This window comes from Cupressus sempervirens, chromosome 10, assembly GCF_028749045.1.
Source record: "Cupressus sempervirens isolate cs-2001-9-10 chromosome 10, ASM2874904v1, whole genome shotgun sequence".
Classification (NCBI taxonomy): Eukaryota; Viridiplantae; Streptophyta; class Pinopsida; order Cupressales; family Cupressaceae; genus Cupressus; species Cupressus sempervirens.
Window position 1 is genome coordinate 597,176,452 of NC_143127.1, and position 14,251 is coordinate 597,190,702.

Sequence of the window (14,251 nt, forward strand, 5' to 3'; positions counted from 1 at the left end):
TAGTTCTTTTTACATAAAATCCACTTGTTCGGTAGAATGAGCACCACAACAAAACTAAAATCTTGCCAGAACTGAACTAATTTTATGCTAGCATTTAATTGGGGTCTTTAATTATAGTTACTAAGCCAATTATACAATCAAAGAAAGATTTACAGTAGATAAAAGCAAACCTTGATTAGTAATACCAACTTACCATGCTCATCAAAGATTTGGACAAGAGTACAATGTGAGGTGTACTCCCGGTTTAGTGTACATGTTATGAGTTATGTAATTTCCAGTCCATTATTTTAGTTTATTACTTTAATCCGAAACTGTGCATGATACTTTTCATCACCACTGTTTCGGATCATACGACATGATCCATTGTCCGGATAAATGAAACAGCTAAGAAAGCAGATATCCGTGTACATGTTTCAAAGATGAGCTGAAAGGATGCCTCTAGAAGAACTAGAGAATGAATATTTCTTAAGAAGATAATCATTATGTACAAGGAAGAATGAATGCTTGACGAAGCTATCCTATATATAAACCAGCTACCATCATGAGAAGCAGATGCAGATGCGAAGGCTGCAAAAATCATCTGTATACAAGAACTTATGTATCATAGTGCCCATACCCACCATCTTAGAAGGCACCCATTCAACAAAGTGCAATTCAAGACTTCCTCTGCTGATAATCAAAAAAAGGTTGGTTTCTACAAAATCTTGCTAGATCACCTGACAACTGTGCGGAATAAGGTCTTGCTTTGCAGTTTGTTGACTGAAGGACAAAATGAATAGAAGCTAAAAGAATGCAAACTAGCCATATTGTGGAATGGTCCTAAATGCAATACAATTGGGTACAAGAGTGTGTCCGAACCAATGTCGAAGACTAAAAGAATGTGAGAAAGCTGTGGTCATGGTCCACTTTATTTGTTCATGAAAAATTTGTGAAACTAAATGTATGAATCTCACTGCTGGTTAAAGACTATAATGGTTTACTGAGCTCTCCAACATTTGCTGACTTGGCCCTATAATTTCTTTCACTTTGAAACCATTTTTGTAAATTTTGAAAGTCGGTACACAATTCACACTTTCTGATTTTGCCAAGAAAAGGTTGTCCTGCACATCAACCTTCAAATGCACACAACAACAAAGGTGCAAAGAGGTTAGCCCATTGATAAACCATAAGAAGAATTGTTCAGCAAAATAGAAAATTTTGTACAAGGTATGATACCTTGAGGAAATTTACAGATGGATATCTCTTGCAAAGATGATTGACAAATGGAGAAATCTGTTTGCATCTCTCACTCGATGTCGAACTGAAATGTACAACTGCTAAACCTGTACAATGAACCCAAGTCTTCTCAATAAATAATACAATACACCTGACCAAATATATATAATTCACCTAGGACACCAGGAAACCCTATCATAAAAGTAAACACAATGACCAATGCATAGATGAATGCAACACAATCTTACCAGGGGCAGTAATTGCTTCTCTAAATTGATCATTGCTAGAAACCACCTCAACTTCCCCTCCAAATTTCATGTTACTGATCTCCTGTCCACGTGATTTCTTCAAATTCACTTGAACATCAAAAAGAGCTCGAGCCACATCTACGTCACCAGGAACTTCTCTTCTTAGAGCTTCATAATCCCTTACAGAATCCTCCCATCGCTCGAGCTGTTCATTATTAACAAGTCATGATCGTTAAAAGATGAATTTGATACCTAATTTATATAGCCTGACGAAAAATATGCTATAAAAAGAAGAAAATTTGCAGCCAATCAAAAAGGACACAGCTCCCTTATAGAACTACCAGGTACTGCTCTGCATACCTTAGCATTTGAGTCTGCTCGCCTATGAAGAGCTTTGTAGTAGGTAGGCTTAATGCTCAAGGCAGCATTACAATCCTCCACTGCCTTTTCCCATTGCCCAAGCTTAGACCTACATGTTGCTCTATTGCATAGCAAAATTGCATTCATGGGATCATGTTCAAGCCCTTCTCCATATGCTGTGCATGCTTCAAAATACTTGCAAGCTTTGAACAAAGCATTTCCATTTTTGCGGGCATCAGCCACAGATCTAGCCTTCCTAAGCAATGAAGTCACCTCGAGATTATATAGATCCATACGAGCTGCTCTTTCTGCATTTGTAACTGCACTTTCGAACCTGCAGACACCACTTTTTTTAGTCATCCCTCTTGCTAGATTCTGACTTCAATTCTAATTAATAGGAAAAATTTGTAAGCAATAGAAGTTTCTCCAGCACAACAGTTTTGCATTAAATTTCTTCGGGATGAACTATCTGTAGCATATAATCACTTAACCAATTTCACATGACTTGTCATGTCTTCCAAGATCAGTCTCTAATGAGCTTGAACCCTGTAAATACTAGCAGTCCTTAGGATGAGAAATTGATTCGTTCAAGTTTGAAATGAATGTTACATTGTCTCGCAAGAACATTTGTGTGAAATTGAATCCATTTGTGTGAAATTGAATCCCCTGATATTAGGCATATGGTCTGAAAGAAAATTTATCTTACTACTTTTCTTACAAAAGCTTCAACATTGCAGTTGAGAAACACCATACAACAGGAATGCAAATGAGAAAATTTTAGCGACTCACCTTCCCATTGCCATGTCAACCTGTGCTTGTACCAGCAGCAGATAAGAATTTCCTACAATCCCAAAAAACTTGGCAGATGTATCAACTACTGTCTTGGGCGCAGACATCAGAACCCCATCTGCTTCATCTAATCTTTGAATCTTTAGTAAAGCTTCAGCTTTAGATGCAAATAACTGCAACAAAAGCATGAAAACAAAATCAGCTGAATAGAATTATGCAAGAGCTTACAACATACAACATACAACACAATGGTAAATTGTGAGCCTCTTATCTAGAAGGTATTGGGTTCGAGTCTACTCGAGCTTGACACATAATGATCATTACAAGTCTCAATTCAATGCAACAAAACTTGTATGTGAAGCTTCTTTTTCCCATTAAGAAAAAGAGTAAAAGCTCCTCCAGTCACCTACCTGTGGTGCAGAATCAGCGCCTGCCATAATAGCTGCGGTGCTTTCTCTCAAAAGACTTCTCCAATCTCCTATCTTCCTAGCATCTCCACATTTGGTTAGGTAAACTTCCACTGCTTGTACTGTCTGCATTTCACTCCAATCTGGCAGCTGCCCAGCTGTCTTCAAGTGCCTTTTAGCATTTTCTATTTCCCCCAATCTGCATTGCATACCCAAAATAAATTAATCATACTCTTATTTCTTCCCGAGGGTTTGATCCCGCTTAACTCTTATAAATTGCAATGTGATTCAATGTTAAACAAGGTGTTCATTCATCCTCTCAAACCAAAAGAATTCGCTAAAGAACAGAGTTTCCCCTGCCTCTAGTCTGTTCTTTTTGCCTGGAATTCAATAACTTACTACTATGTTTAAAATGTCAAAAGTGAAAGGCAAGAGCCTACACAATAATAACTTGTGAGCCTCTCATTTGGGAGGTCTTGGGTTCTAGTGTACTCAAGCTTAAACATAATAATCTAGGCTTCGGCCAATTATTGATTACAGAAAGAAGATGACAGATAAACAAAGCATACCTGAGACAGAGAGTTGCAAGTTTCTGATGAGCACGAACATAGGAAGGATCGAGCTTAATGGCCTCCAAGCACTCCTGAACCGCTTCCTGCAAGCGGCCTAGGCCTGTAAGTGCAGCACTCTTATTGCTATGATACAAGGCACGTCCAGGAGACAAAGCAATTGCTCTTTCATACAAAATCAGTGCTTCTGAGAAGTTCCCCTTATGATACTGCTCGTTTCCAGCATTCTTGACAATCTCTGGATCTGTACTGGCGAGGACGCGCTTCAACATTATGTTTTCACCAGCAATCTGAATGTTTCCAGTCACTCCACTACCCTTGACTATGCTTCCATGCCCATAGTTTGCGTTTCCCGATCTCATAACATACTGGCTTGGAATATGATCTGATTGGGCCCTTGGAATCCCTTTCCCATTGTTTGGCCTTCCATTGGAGAGAATGTTTCCACTGGGAAGCACATTGCCAATGTGAGAGACATTGGCATTGGCATTGGCATTGCCAGAGCTATTGTGACTGGTCAGTTCTCCGGAAGAACTAGAAGAATAACCACTTTTAAGAGGAGGATAGCAGTCACTTTTGGTTGCCCTAGATCCATGATGCTTCAAATTCCCCAAAGGAGCGGAATATGATTTCCTTGCAAGCCCATTTCCAAGGATGTTGCCAATGCTTGAGCAAGACCTCCTTCCACTGCTTTCAACAGTAGGGCTTTCTCCACTCGAACTCCCCCCGCTGCTCAGCTCTCCGGAATGGCTACGGTTACCCCCCAACTTAATCATCTCCCTTCCGGGGCTCACTACAATGTTCGTAGCACCATTGACGGACCCACATGAACTACAACTGCTTGCATCGGATGATTTTCTGCCCAGACTAGAGCTTACGGACATAGAACTCGCAGAATTATCAGACAATTCTGCATCCTGCTTCTTGCTATCCATGTCGACTCTTTCCGAATCCGCGACGGATCCCTTCGAATTCCCATTCTCGGCATCCCCATTTTGAGCATCTTTCGAATTCATCTTCATCTCTTTCCCGCTGTCCGCAATTCCTCCACCAGCATTCCCCATTTTATTGATCTCTTCAGCTTTCGGAACATTTTTTGTCTCTCCCACAGGCGGCTGCCGCAGTTTAGCATCATCGCCATTCTTACTAAACGAATAAAAAGAGGGGCTACTGCTACTGCCCCCATTACTCCTAAACCGATCCGTATTCCCATCAGAATCTCTCAAGGACCCAAAAATCCTACTATTGAAAACCCCCCCATACAAATCAAACCCACCCCGCTTCTTGGTCTCGGGAGGAAAATAGGCCATTTGAGCTTGCATATCTTCTTCCCAAAGAATTCAAACAATGGCGGAATCACTACCTAGCAAGACAATGTGATCTGTAGCGATGAACAGGCAATGCCCTGATTCAGATGAATTTAACCAAAAACAACGAACCGGAAACTCTAAACGAAATCTCCGAAACAAGACGGTGGTTGAGAGATACGATCCACCTAACCAGATGACACAAAAATCTCAAAACTCCCCAAAAAAAAAATCCGAGAAAAGTAGAAGTTCTTCAAGCCCAGAACTTCCTTGCTAGTAATATACCCTGATTGGGGTATTAGACTTGCAAGGGAACTGGGTTTCAACACCCTCAGAAGAACAAAGAAGAAGAAGAAGAAGAAGAGGCCCAAATTAGAACGAATTCACCAAGCCATGCATTCATTCAACCGTGAAGTGAATGAAGTGCAACGGGCTCAAGCATTTGATTTGAATGAGAAACGAAGAGACCTCGAAGCTCATTAATGTAGTAGCAATGGCCGAAGAGGAAGATATGTAAAGGGCTGATTACCCCCAATAGCTTGAAATTCAAGTCTCAAACTTGGACTAATTCACGAGAAGGGTGCCCCAAAAAATTGAATTTCTCACAAACCACTGCCCAACCTGTATACCCGGGATCTCCAAAAGCCTCCATCGCCAACCTGGCATCCTCCCACCGGAAACACCCAGTTTTCTTTAACAATTATGTGCTGACATGGCATGGCTGGCAGTGGGGGCGATGATGACAGGACAAGGAGATGAATAATTGCTGCAGAGTTAAAATGCCTCCATGTGTGCTCATAGCTGGCCATGTGCCATTCCCTGCAATCCCCACTGCCGCTTCCTCCACGTCACTCGCCACGTGGCAGGGACTCAATTATTAAATTAAAGCCGGGCAGTTGATGCGGATCCCTGCAGGCACATGTGAGGAGTGAACTGTTTTTCTCCTTTTCAGACTGCTCTTTTCCAATGAATATTTTTATTTTTATTTTTATTTCTTCTTCTCTTTTCAGGGGCCAGAAAATCGCTGCATTTACTACGAGCATGGGAACTGGAATTCCTTCCTCGAGAATTTAGCTGGTGTTTTTCCCCGAGAAAGCATATCATTGCACGATGCCACGTTGAATTTATAAATGATGAAGGTATTTAACAATTGATTATGATCACCACCCATGGTGCAAATTGCATTCCACCATACCAATGCTCTTTCCCTTTATGTTTTTGGGGCCGGTTTGAATAACAGTGTATTAAATAGGGTTAGTGGTGGTGCATGCCTTCAGTATTATTATTTATTTTGAGAGATTTGGTTTTGATTTTTAGGGTTGTTTAATTGCTATTTTGAATCTACGAGTGTAAAGTTGGATTCAAAGGAGGATATGAATTTCAAATTTGTAAGAATAGAAATTGTTTCATGAATTTTGTATTAGTTATTACATGTTGATTTAGTGTATTGCATGTGATATTATTATATTTAAAATCATTTATTAATGTTGAATTCATCTATTAGTAGTACAAAGATTTGTGATTTGGTATTTAGGAGAGCGTCATGGCAAATTATGAAAATATATTCTTATTTGATTTCTTCAAAATTCTTAATTGAGTCCATCTACGATTCTAATCAAGGAGAACGCGACCCTCATGATTTAGAATTCCATGAAAGTGTTCCTAAACACCACCTTTCCTTATTCAAAGTTCATACACGCCATCTTAAATCCAATACATTCTTGTGTGATTTCCTCAAAATCATTGATATGAATCCATCTAGGGGTCTAATTAAGAAGAACGCAAACCTTTGTAACATGAGAAAATTTACACTCTTGTTTAATTGATTTAATAAACAAAATAGCATATCTTTCCAGAGTCACATGAAAGATAGTTATAACGACCAACATATCATATTCACATGAAATACAGTTACAACCTCATATTATCATGCCCCTTTTGTCACATCACAAGCATTCAATCATCATGTCAAAATTTGGACCAACTATCTCAATATCCTATAAAGCCAAAATCAACAAAAAAATGATCATTATAGTTCATTTTGATTGATTTAATACAGAGTCTTTGATAGGTGTATTGTGGACAACCCAAGAGGTTACTTTTGACTTCTTAAGTTTATCATATGAGTGTTCCATGAGGTCAAGGACATCAATATAAAGCAAAGACTCCTTTTCCACAGGTTGGAAGTTTTCTAGACCAATGGTGTGGAAAGGACAATGCAATGTCTAAGTCTACTAAGGATTTATGGACTGCCAGTGACAAGCCCTCAGCTAATATTGATGACCTCGCTGAAGATATGAAAGATGTTGTTGCCCTAAGGATAATTTATGATAAGAGATTTGGGAAAATTGAGCCTAAGGTCTCTAGTCTGGAGGACATTTTAAAGATGATCGGTGAGAAAAGCTATAAAATCCTCAAAGCTTCTACCGAGCACCTGAATATATTGTTGGGGAAGCTGGAGCAGATAAACCAAGACAAGGCTATTGTGGACATTAATGTTGAGAAGGAAGTTAGCTCTAAGGAGGTTATTGGCCCTAGAAAAGGGACTCGGGCGAGTACAAAGAAGACAATGATGAAGGTTAACATAAACATTGATGAAATGAAGAATGTTGTTGCTAACACGGATTAGCTAGAGTTGGAAGCAGCCAATCTTCTCAAAAAAATATTGTAGTTCTATTTCTTGTTTTGTGTCTATGTGTTGGTTTTTTTTCGATCTCTAGTGTTTTTTCAGCTCTATCGGTTTGTGGCAACTTTCTTTTTCTATTAACTTTGGTCATAGTCCTATTTTTCCAAAGCTTTAATGGTCATCTTTATGTAATTTTAATGTAATGGGTTTTGGGCCCCAGAAAACCTATTCCTACATTAATAAAAAAGAATTCTAGTTAATTATCATCAAAGTACAATCATATTGAATGTCGATAAAAATTTATTATTGATTCTTATTTCACATATTTATTAGTGCAATTTTCTCAATATATTTTTTGGACAATATTATTCAACCCCTATCTTTTTCATGTCCAATATTGTTGAATCATTATAAGGGCTTGGTTCTTAGTGAGGAAGTAAATTGCTCAATGTTATAGTAGGTCTTCATGTGCTTCATAGCACCACCTAATTTTCCTAACATAATTATTTACTAAAAAAAATTGTCTATAAATATTAAAGGTTTATTTTCTACTATAATACAACATTGAAATTTATAATTATGATTACAAATTGAATTATAGCTTTAATAAAATTATTTAAATCCTCAAATTCAAAAAATCTCAATCATCTAAACTTTGTGTCAAAAAATAATAATAAATAAATTTTATAACATCACAAACACTCAAAACCCTTATTAGATCAATTTCAATAAAAATCCTTATCCCTACACTTTTATTCATCAGTCTCGTTTAGGGAATACATATTCTATACTTGACAATATAACCTCCCATGATTGTTCTTCTACAAAATAAATTTCCATGATATAGATATTTTTGCATGTGGGTGTGGCTCTTACAATGTTTTATATTTCTCTACAATTTCAATGCTTGCAATTAACAACACCCAACTTTCCTTATATACTTTCTAGGTAAACATTTTTGTAGGTATTAAAGGTTTATCTCTACCACCTATGCAACTAAAATATAACCATGACATTAAATTTGATCGTAGATAATAATAATAAAAGTTGTTTTGAACATCAAATTCAAAAATCTTAAATCTATGACACAAAATACCGAAAGGAAATTTATAGAATCTACATTACATCAACTTTGATATAAATTCAGATCCTCTCACATTCATTCATCTTTGTCATTTAGACAATATAACTATATAATTGACAATAGAATATCTCGTGATTGTTCTATAAAAATCTTGTTCATAAATTTCATTTTATAGACATTTTGCATGTGGGTGTGGCTCTTAACATTTCAAATTGCATAATTTGATGTTCTACTAAAAAATACATTTCCTATTAGTATTAAAGGTTCGTTTCTACCACACTACTCCATTGAGACATAACCATGTTTGTAAATTGTATCATGAATAAAAGTTGGTTCTCAATCCTCAAATCAAAAAATTTCAATCATCTCAAAGATCTATGACGCAAAATCAAGAAAGTAAATTTATAAAACCACAACACTCAAAATCCACATTAAATCAATTTCAATACAAATCCTAATCTCAACACAATCATTCATCGTTTCTATTTAGGAAATAAACATTTGATAATTGATTGTAGAACTTCTCATGATTATTCTACTAAAGTCTTGTTTTAAATATATTTCGATATTATGTATGTGGATGAGGCTCATAAAATCTATTTATCTACATGTAGGTGAAGCTCTACTTTAACATATATATTTACTACGCAAACATTTTCTATAAGTACTAAAACTTTATTTCTATTACACCATATCATTGACGCACAATCATATGAATAAAATGGATCATAACTACAATTTTCTTCAAATTTTGAAAATCTCAATCAACTCAAATTAATGATACAAAACTCAAACTATTTTATTTTTAAACCATAACATTCAAAATCAAAATAATATGATCTTGAATACAAATCCTAATCCCACATTTATTGATCATTCCATTAAAACAATATACCATTTTGTAATTGACAATAATACTTGTCATGATTGATCTTTCAAAATCTTGTTTTGAATCTGTTCCCATTGTAGAGATATTTGTGCATGTGGGTGTGGCTCTTACCATTACAGATCACATGATGTGAAGTCATCGGGGAAAATATTAGTTAAAGTGGTCAAAATAAGGAGTTGTGCAGAAGGGCAAGGGAGTTTGAATAACACGTAGTGAAGGCATTGTCCTACATGGCTTGGACACAATGAAAACAATAAAGCTGGTGACGCCAGGCTGGAAACACATGATATATTGCTATCTATTTCTCGTCCTTCAAAATGCCCTGCTGTCTCACTCATAATGCAGCAGCTAACCAGCTAACATTTTATGTTTGCTGAGCTGGACCAACTACTCTCCTCTTACTTCACTTGCATTTGGTATATTGCCCAACACTACCTAACTAATGTTTGGTAACAACTCCATTCAATTCCTCCATTTTGTCTCCTCTTCTTGCTTTTTTGGGGAGACAGTACTCTTATATATCTATATGGGTATCTATAATCAATTGTACATAGTTTACAGTTTTGTTTTCAATTTAAGGGGTAGAATAATAGGTTTCGATGGCGTTTTGAAAACTTAAAACAGTAAGTGTAATTAATCAAAGTACAACAAATTTATTGTTGAGTAGGTTTTAGAGGGACTTTATGTAAGGATGTTTTGAAGAGACCATAAGTCTTTATATTGAGTCTACAATATTTTTGCTGAACAAAAGAGATTTGGAAAACCACCTACACAATCTTAGGCCTTGTCCTATCATTTTGAGCACATTTTATTCGGGTGGGAGAAACGTAAGCATCTGTAGGAAGATGTGTCTTCTTTCTTTGAATAATCTTCTACTGGACATTGTCCTCTAAGGACTTGCAATAAGGAGAGAGGGGAGAGTTAGCCTCAATTGAAGACATCACAATGTACAATTATGTTGTGTTGCTTCTTTCTTAGGTTTACATCTACTTTGGTGGTATTTAAGAATATTTAATAGGAGTTATTGGTATGTTATGAGCATACATGTTATCTTAGTTATACCTTAAAAATGTGTATAAAAGTTTCAAGACAACAAACAAGGGTCTAGAATGATGTATGCCAATTTGCTACCCCCTTGGAGCACCAAATTAAACTTTGACACTATCAATTTGCCCCTTTTAGAAAGAATCATAAAGGAGTGAGACATGAGAAATGAATGCATGCATATACGAACAAATTTTAGAATATGTATATACTTAGTCAACTTACTTGAGGAGAGTAATAAAGGCTACTAAGGGAATTTTGAGTTTTGACATAAGTGCAAAACTAGGCCAAAAATGACATAAGTATGCAACATTTATTATTATTTTGTCTCACTTTGGAGTGAAAGAGAATCCTAAAATGATTGTGCATTTCAAACCATGTAACACTCACACAAGATGCATGTAAAGTAAATGTTCACACATTGTAGGGCATTAAAGGGGTTCTGTTGAAGTTGATGAAAGATCAACCCCATAGCTCTCAAGAATCACTAGCATGCAAACACCTATCATAGAAAGAGAAAAGTAAAAGCCATGGAGGCTAGAATTCTGAGATCCATAGGTGAGACATTCTTGATGAGCAAATAGAAAAATTATTATAAATTAAAAGTAAATTGAATTATTACAAATAGATTGATCCTTATAAAGGAGATCAAAACCCTAAAAGGTAAAACCTAGGTTGAATGATAATAATTAATAAAATAATTAATTATTATATGTCCAAAGTTTAACTTAAGTATGCTAGAGATAATAAGTGACTTAATAATTAAGTCAATACGATTTAATTAATAGGAAAACAATTTATTACTCTAACACCCCCCTTAAAATAAACTTAGGGAGTAGTTAAAAACCTAGAAACTACTATTAAAAGTAAATTTGGGTCCCGGCAACAAAGCCTGATGAGGTACCGAAGCACAACCAAATCTCTAAAAAGAGGAGAAATAGAGAAATCCGCATGGGAAAAACCTATTCCAAAAAGAGATAGAAATAATGCTAAAAAGAACTAGTGAAGGATTGAAGAAACCTCCAAACTAGGGGATGTCCTAGAAGATAGGAACAAAAGATGATCATGAAGAACACCACTGAAGCATGAAGTTGTGAACACTACCAAATTGTTGATCTGAAGAACCTCCATTGTATAGAACATGACTAGGTAGAGAAGACTAAGTTTGAAGAGCTAGTCAATCAAAGATGGAAGGTATCTTCATGGCCTCCAAAAATAGGAATGAAAGAATGTCTATATGGTAAATGATTCATCTCACCAAAATGCATAGGTATCTAGCCACTACAATCACCTAGTACATAGGATCAAATATTGAATACATAGTTCACTCCATCGAACCAAGAAAGCAATGTAACCAACATAACCCCCTTATAATGTTGAGAGGTAAGACATTAATGTTGAAACTAAATGCAATATCTCCTACAAAAAAAAAACAAGGAACATCAAGAGTGCAAAAGAAGTACAAACACCTATAATGGCATGTGTCATCGACACATCATGAGGCTAATGTTGTGGAAGGAACACTCACTTGACAAAGGAAGGTGGTGAATATGGCCAACATGAAACCCCTCAAGGCATTTTATAATATAGTGTGAGTACAACAAAATAGAAAGATGTGCAAGATCCCAAAATGCAATAGAGTGAAACTCTATCTCAGTGTGTTTGTAAAAATACTACAACAAGATGTCAACAAAAATCAAAAGAGACATGCGGTTGCTACAAGAGATAATACAACCCATGAGAAATAATCTGAAGCAACAAAATCGATCTTTGGACCTGAAATAACCAAGATATCCACTAGAATGCAATAAAGAAAAAAAATGAATAGGACGTGCTTGGAGCAGAATTAGGAAAATATAATGTCTCAAGATATGTCTCTCGGAGTGAAAAATAGAACATCTAACTTTGAGTTCATAAAATATGAACCAAACAACATCAGAAGTCCAAATAAATTGCACAATCACAATAGACTCAGAATCAACTTTCCAACAATATCTCATTTGCAAAAAATGGAGTTTGGATGAGCAAGTTGACTTAAAAACCATAGCTAGGTCAACAAAAGCTGGAAGGGCAAAATAAAAAGCATTGCCTCGGGACTCGTGCCAAATGTCTTAGGAAATGTGACCACTAGCACTAGAAATTACCTTGGGAAGCAATCCAGTTCATACCAGAAACTATCTCGGGAAGCGTACAGGGTCCGCACCAAAAATTGCCTTGGGAAGCATGCAAGTTTTGTACCAAAATTGCCTCGGGAAGTGTATCAGTTATGTACCAAAAAATGTCTTGATTTCTGTGCCAAAAATCTCAATTTTTGTTCCAAAAAACTTGATTTTTGTGCCAAAAATCTTAATTTTCATGCCAAAAATATCGATTCTCATTCCAAAATCATAGAATTGCCACCTTGAGAAATGTGCCCAATCTAGGAGCAGTTTTGTTTGCCTTAGATTCCAAATGTGTTTAAATTGGACAAATTTTAGATGAAAATAGGGGTTTTTGGGTGCTCTAAGTTCAACAGTGATGTCCGTTTGGGCTCAAAGTGACTCAAAAATCAATGACATCCCATATCCAAAAAAATCATTCTAAAAGACTGAAACCCTTTGGAAAAAAACACAAATCTGAAAGCCAAGTCAAACTTCTCATAAACAAAACAAGGGCATGAAGATTTGGAGCTCTGATACCATGTTGAAGTTGATGAAAGTGTTGGAAATTTGTCCAACGCTCCCCTCGGGATTTGTGACAAGGGCTTAATCGCCTTCTGTGTACTATAAGTTGAGTAGTTGTATCGGACATTAACAGATCAATTTTTTGGTGCAACGACAACCCCACTCTAATAGAAAGATCAACCCCACAACTCCCAAGAATCACTTGAATGTAAACACTTGTCAAAGAAAGAGAGAAGTAAAAGCTATGGAGGCTAGAATTCTGATATCCAAAGATGAAACATTCTTGATGAGCAAAAAGAAAGATTGCTATAAATCAAAAGTGAATTAAAATATTACAAAGAGATCAATCCTTATAAAGGATGTCAAAACCTTAAAAGGTAAAACCTAGGTTGTATGATAATAATTAATAAAATAATTAATAACTATATTTTCCCAAAGTTTAGCTTAAATAAACTAGAGATAATAAGTGACTTAATAATTAAATAAATATGATTTAATTAATAAAAAAATGCTTTATTACTGTAACAGGTTCCATATAAAGCAATGTACCTTGTAAGCTTTTAGTGTGTGATTGTGTCCTCTATATGCTCCCACTGTTGGAATTTTCAAGATAGAGAAATAAAAATACAATGAGAATCTTTATCTTAGAAGTGAAAATTAGGTACAAAATAAAAGCTTGCCAATTGTCTGCAAAATAAGAACAACATGCAATGAGTAAATAACTAGGAACTATTTAAAAGATGATGATGGTTTGTTGGGCTCAACAACTATAGGATCATAGGTACATGTATCATAAAGCATGACATATGGTAATGCATAGTCCTAATAATGAATATCTAAGCCCATACCACTGCCCAAAAAGTCATTTAAAAATGTTAGAGAGAATATATGAATCCCTTAAATTGCCTATATCCAAAAGGAACCTAAAAAACCTTACATATAAGTAAATACAATCCATAAATAAGTATAAACATAGATGAATTGTCAAAAGAAATAGCATGAATACATCATGTTATAAGCATGTGTAATATCCATCATGGTAAAATATCA

At 35.9% G+C, this 14,251-nt stretch overlaps 1 protein-coding gene across 1 annotated transcript; it reads right to left on the bottom strand.

Moving 5' to 3' along the window:
• Positions 1-420: 420 nt before the first annotated feature.
• Positions 421-5,481, bottom strand: LOC149535272 (TPR repeat-containing thioredoxin TTL4-like). Its single transcript, XM_089804157.1, has 7 exons — positions 3,589-5,481; positions 3,023-3,218; positions 2,613-2,785; positions 1,824-2,157; positions 1,464-1,668; positions 1,216-1,322; positions 421-1,112 (listed from the first exon to the last, which is right to left on the bottom strand). Exons 1-7 carry the CDS (start codon positions 4,908-4,910, stop codon positions 960-962), a joined length of 2,490 nt encoding a protein of 829 aa, XP_089660283.1. The 5' UTR covers positions 4,911-5,481; the 3' UTR covers positions 421-959.
• Positions 5,482-14,251: the final 8,770 nt, after the last annotated feature.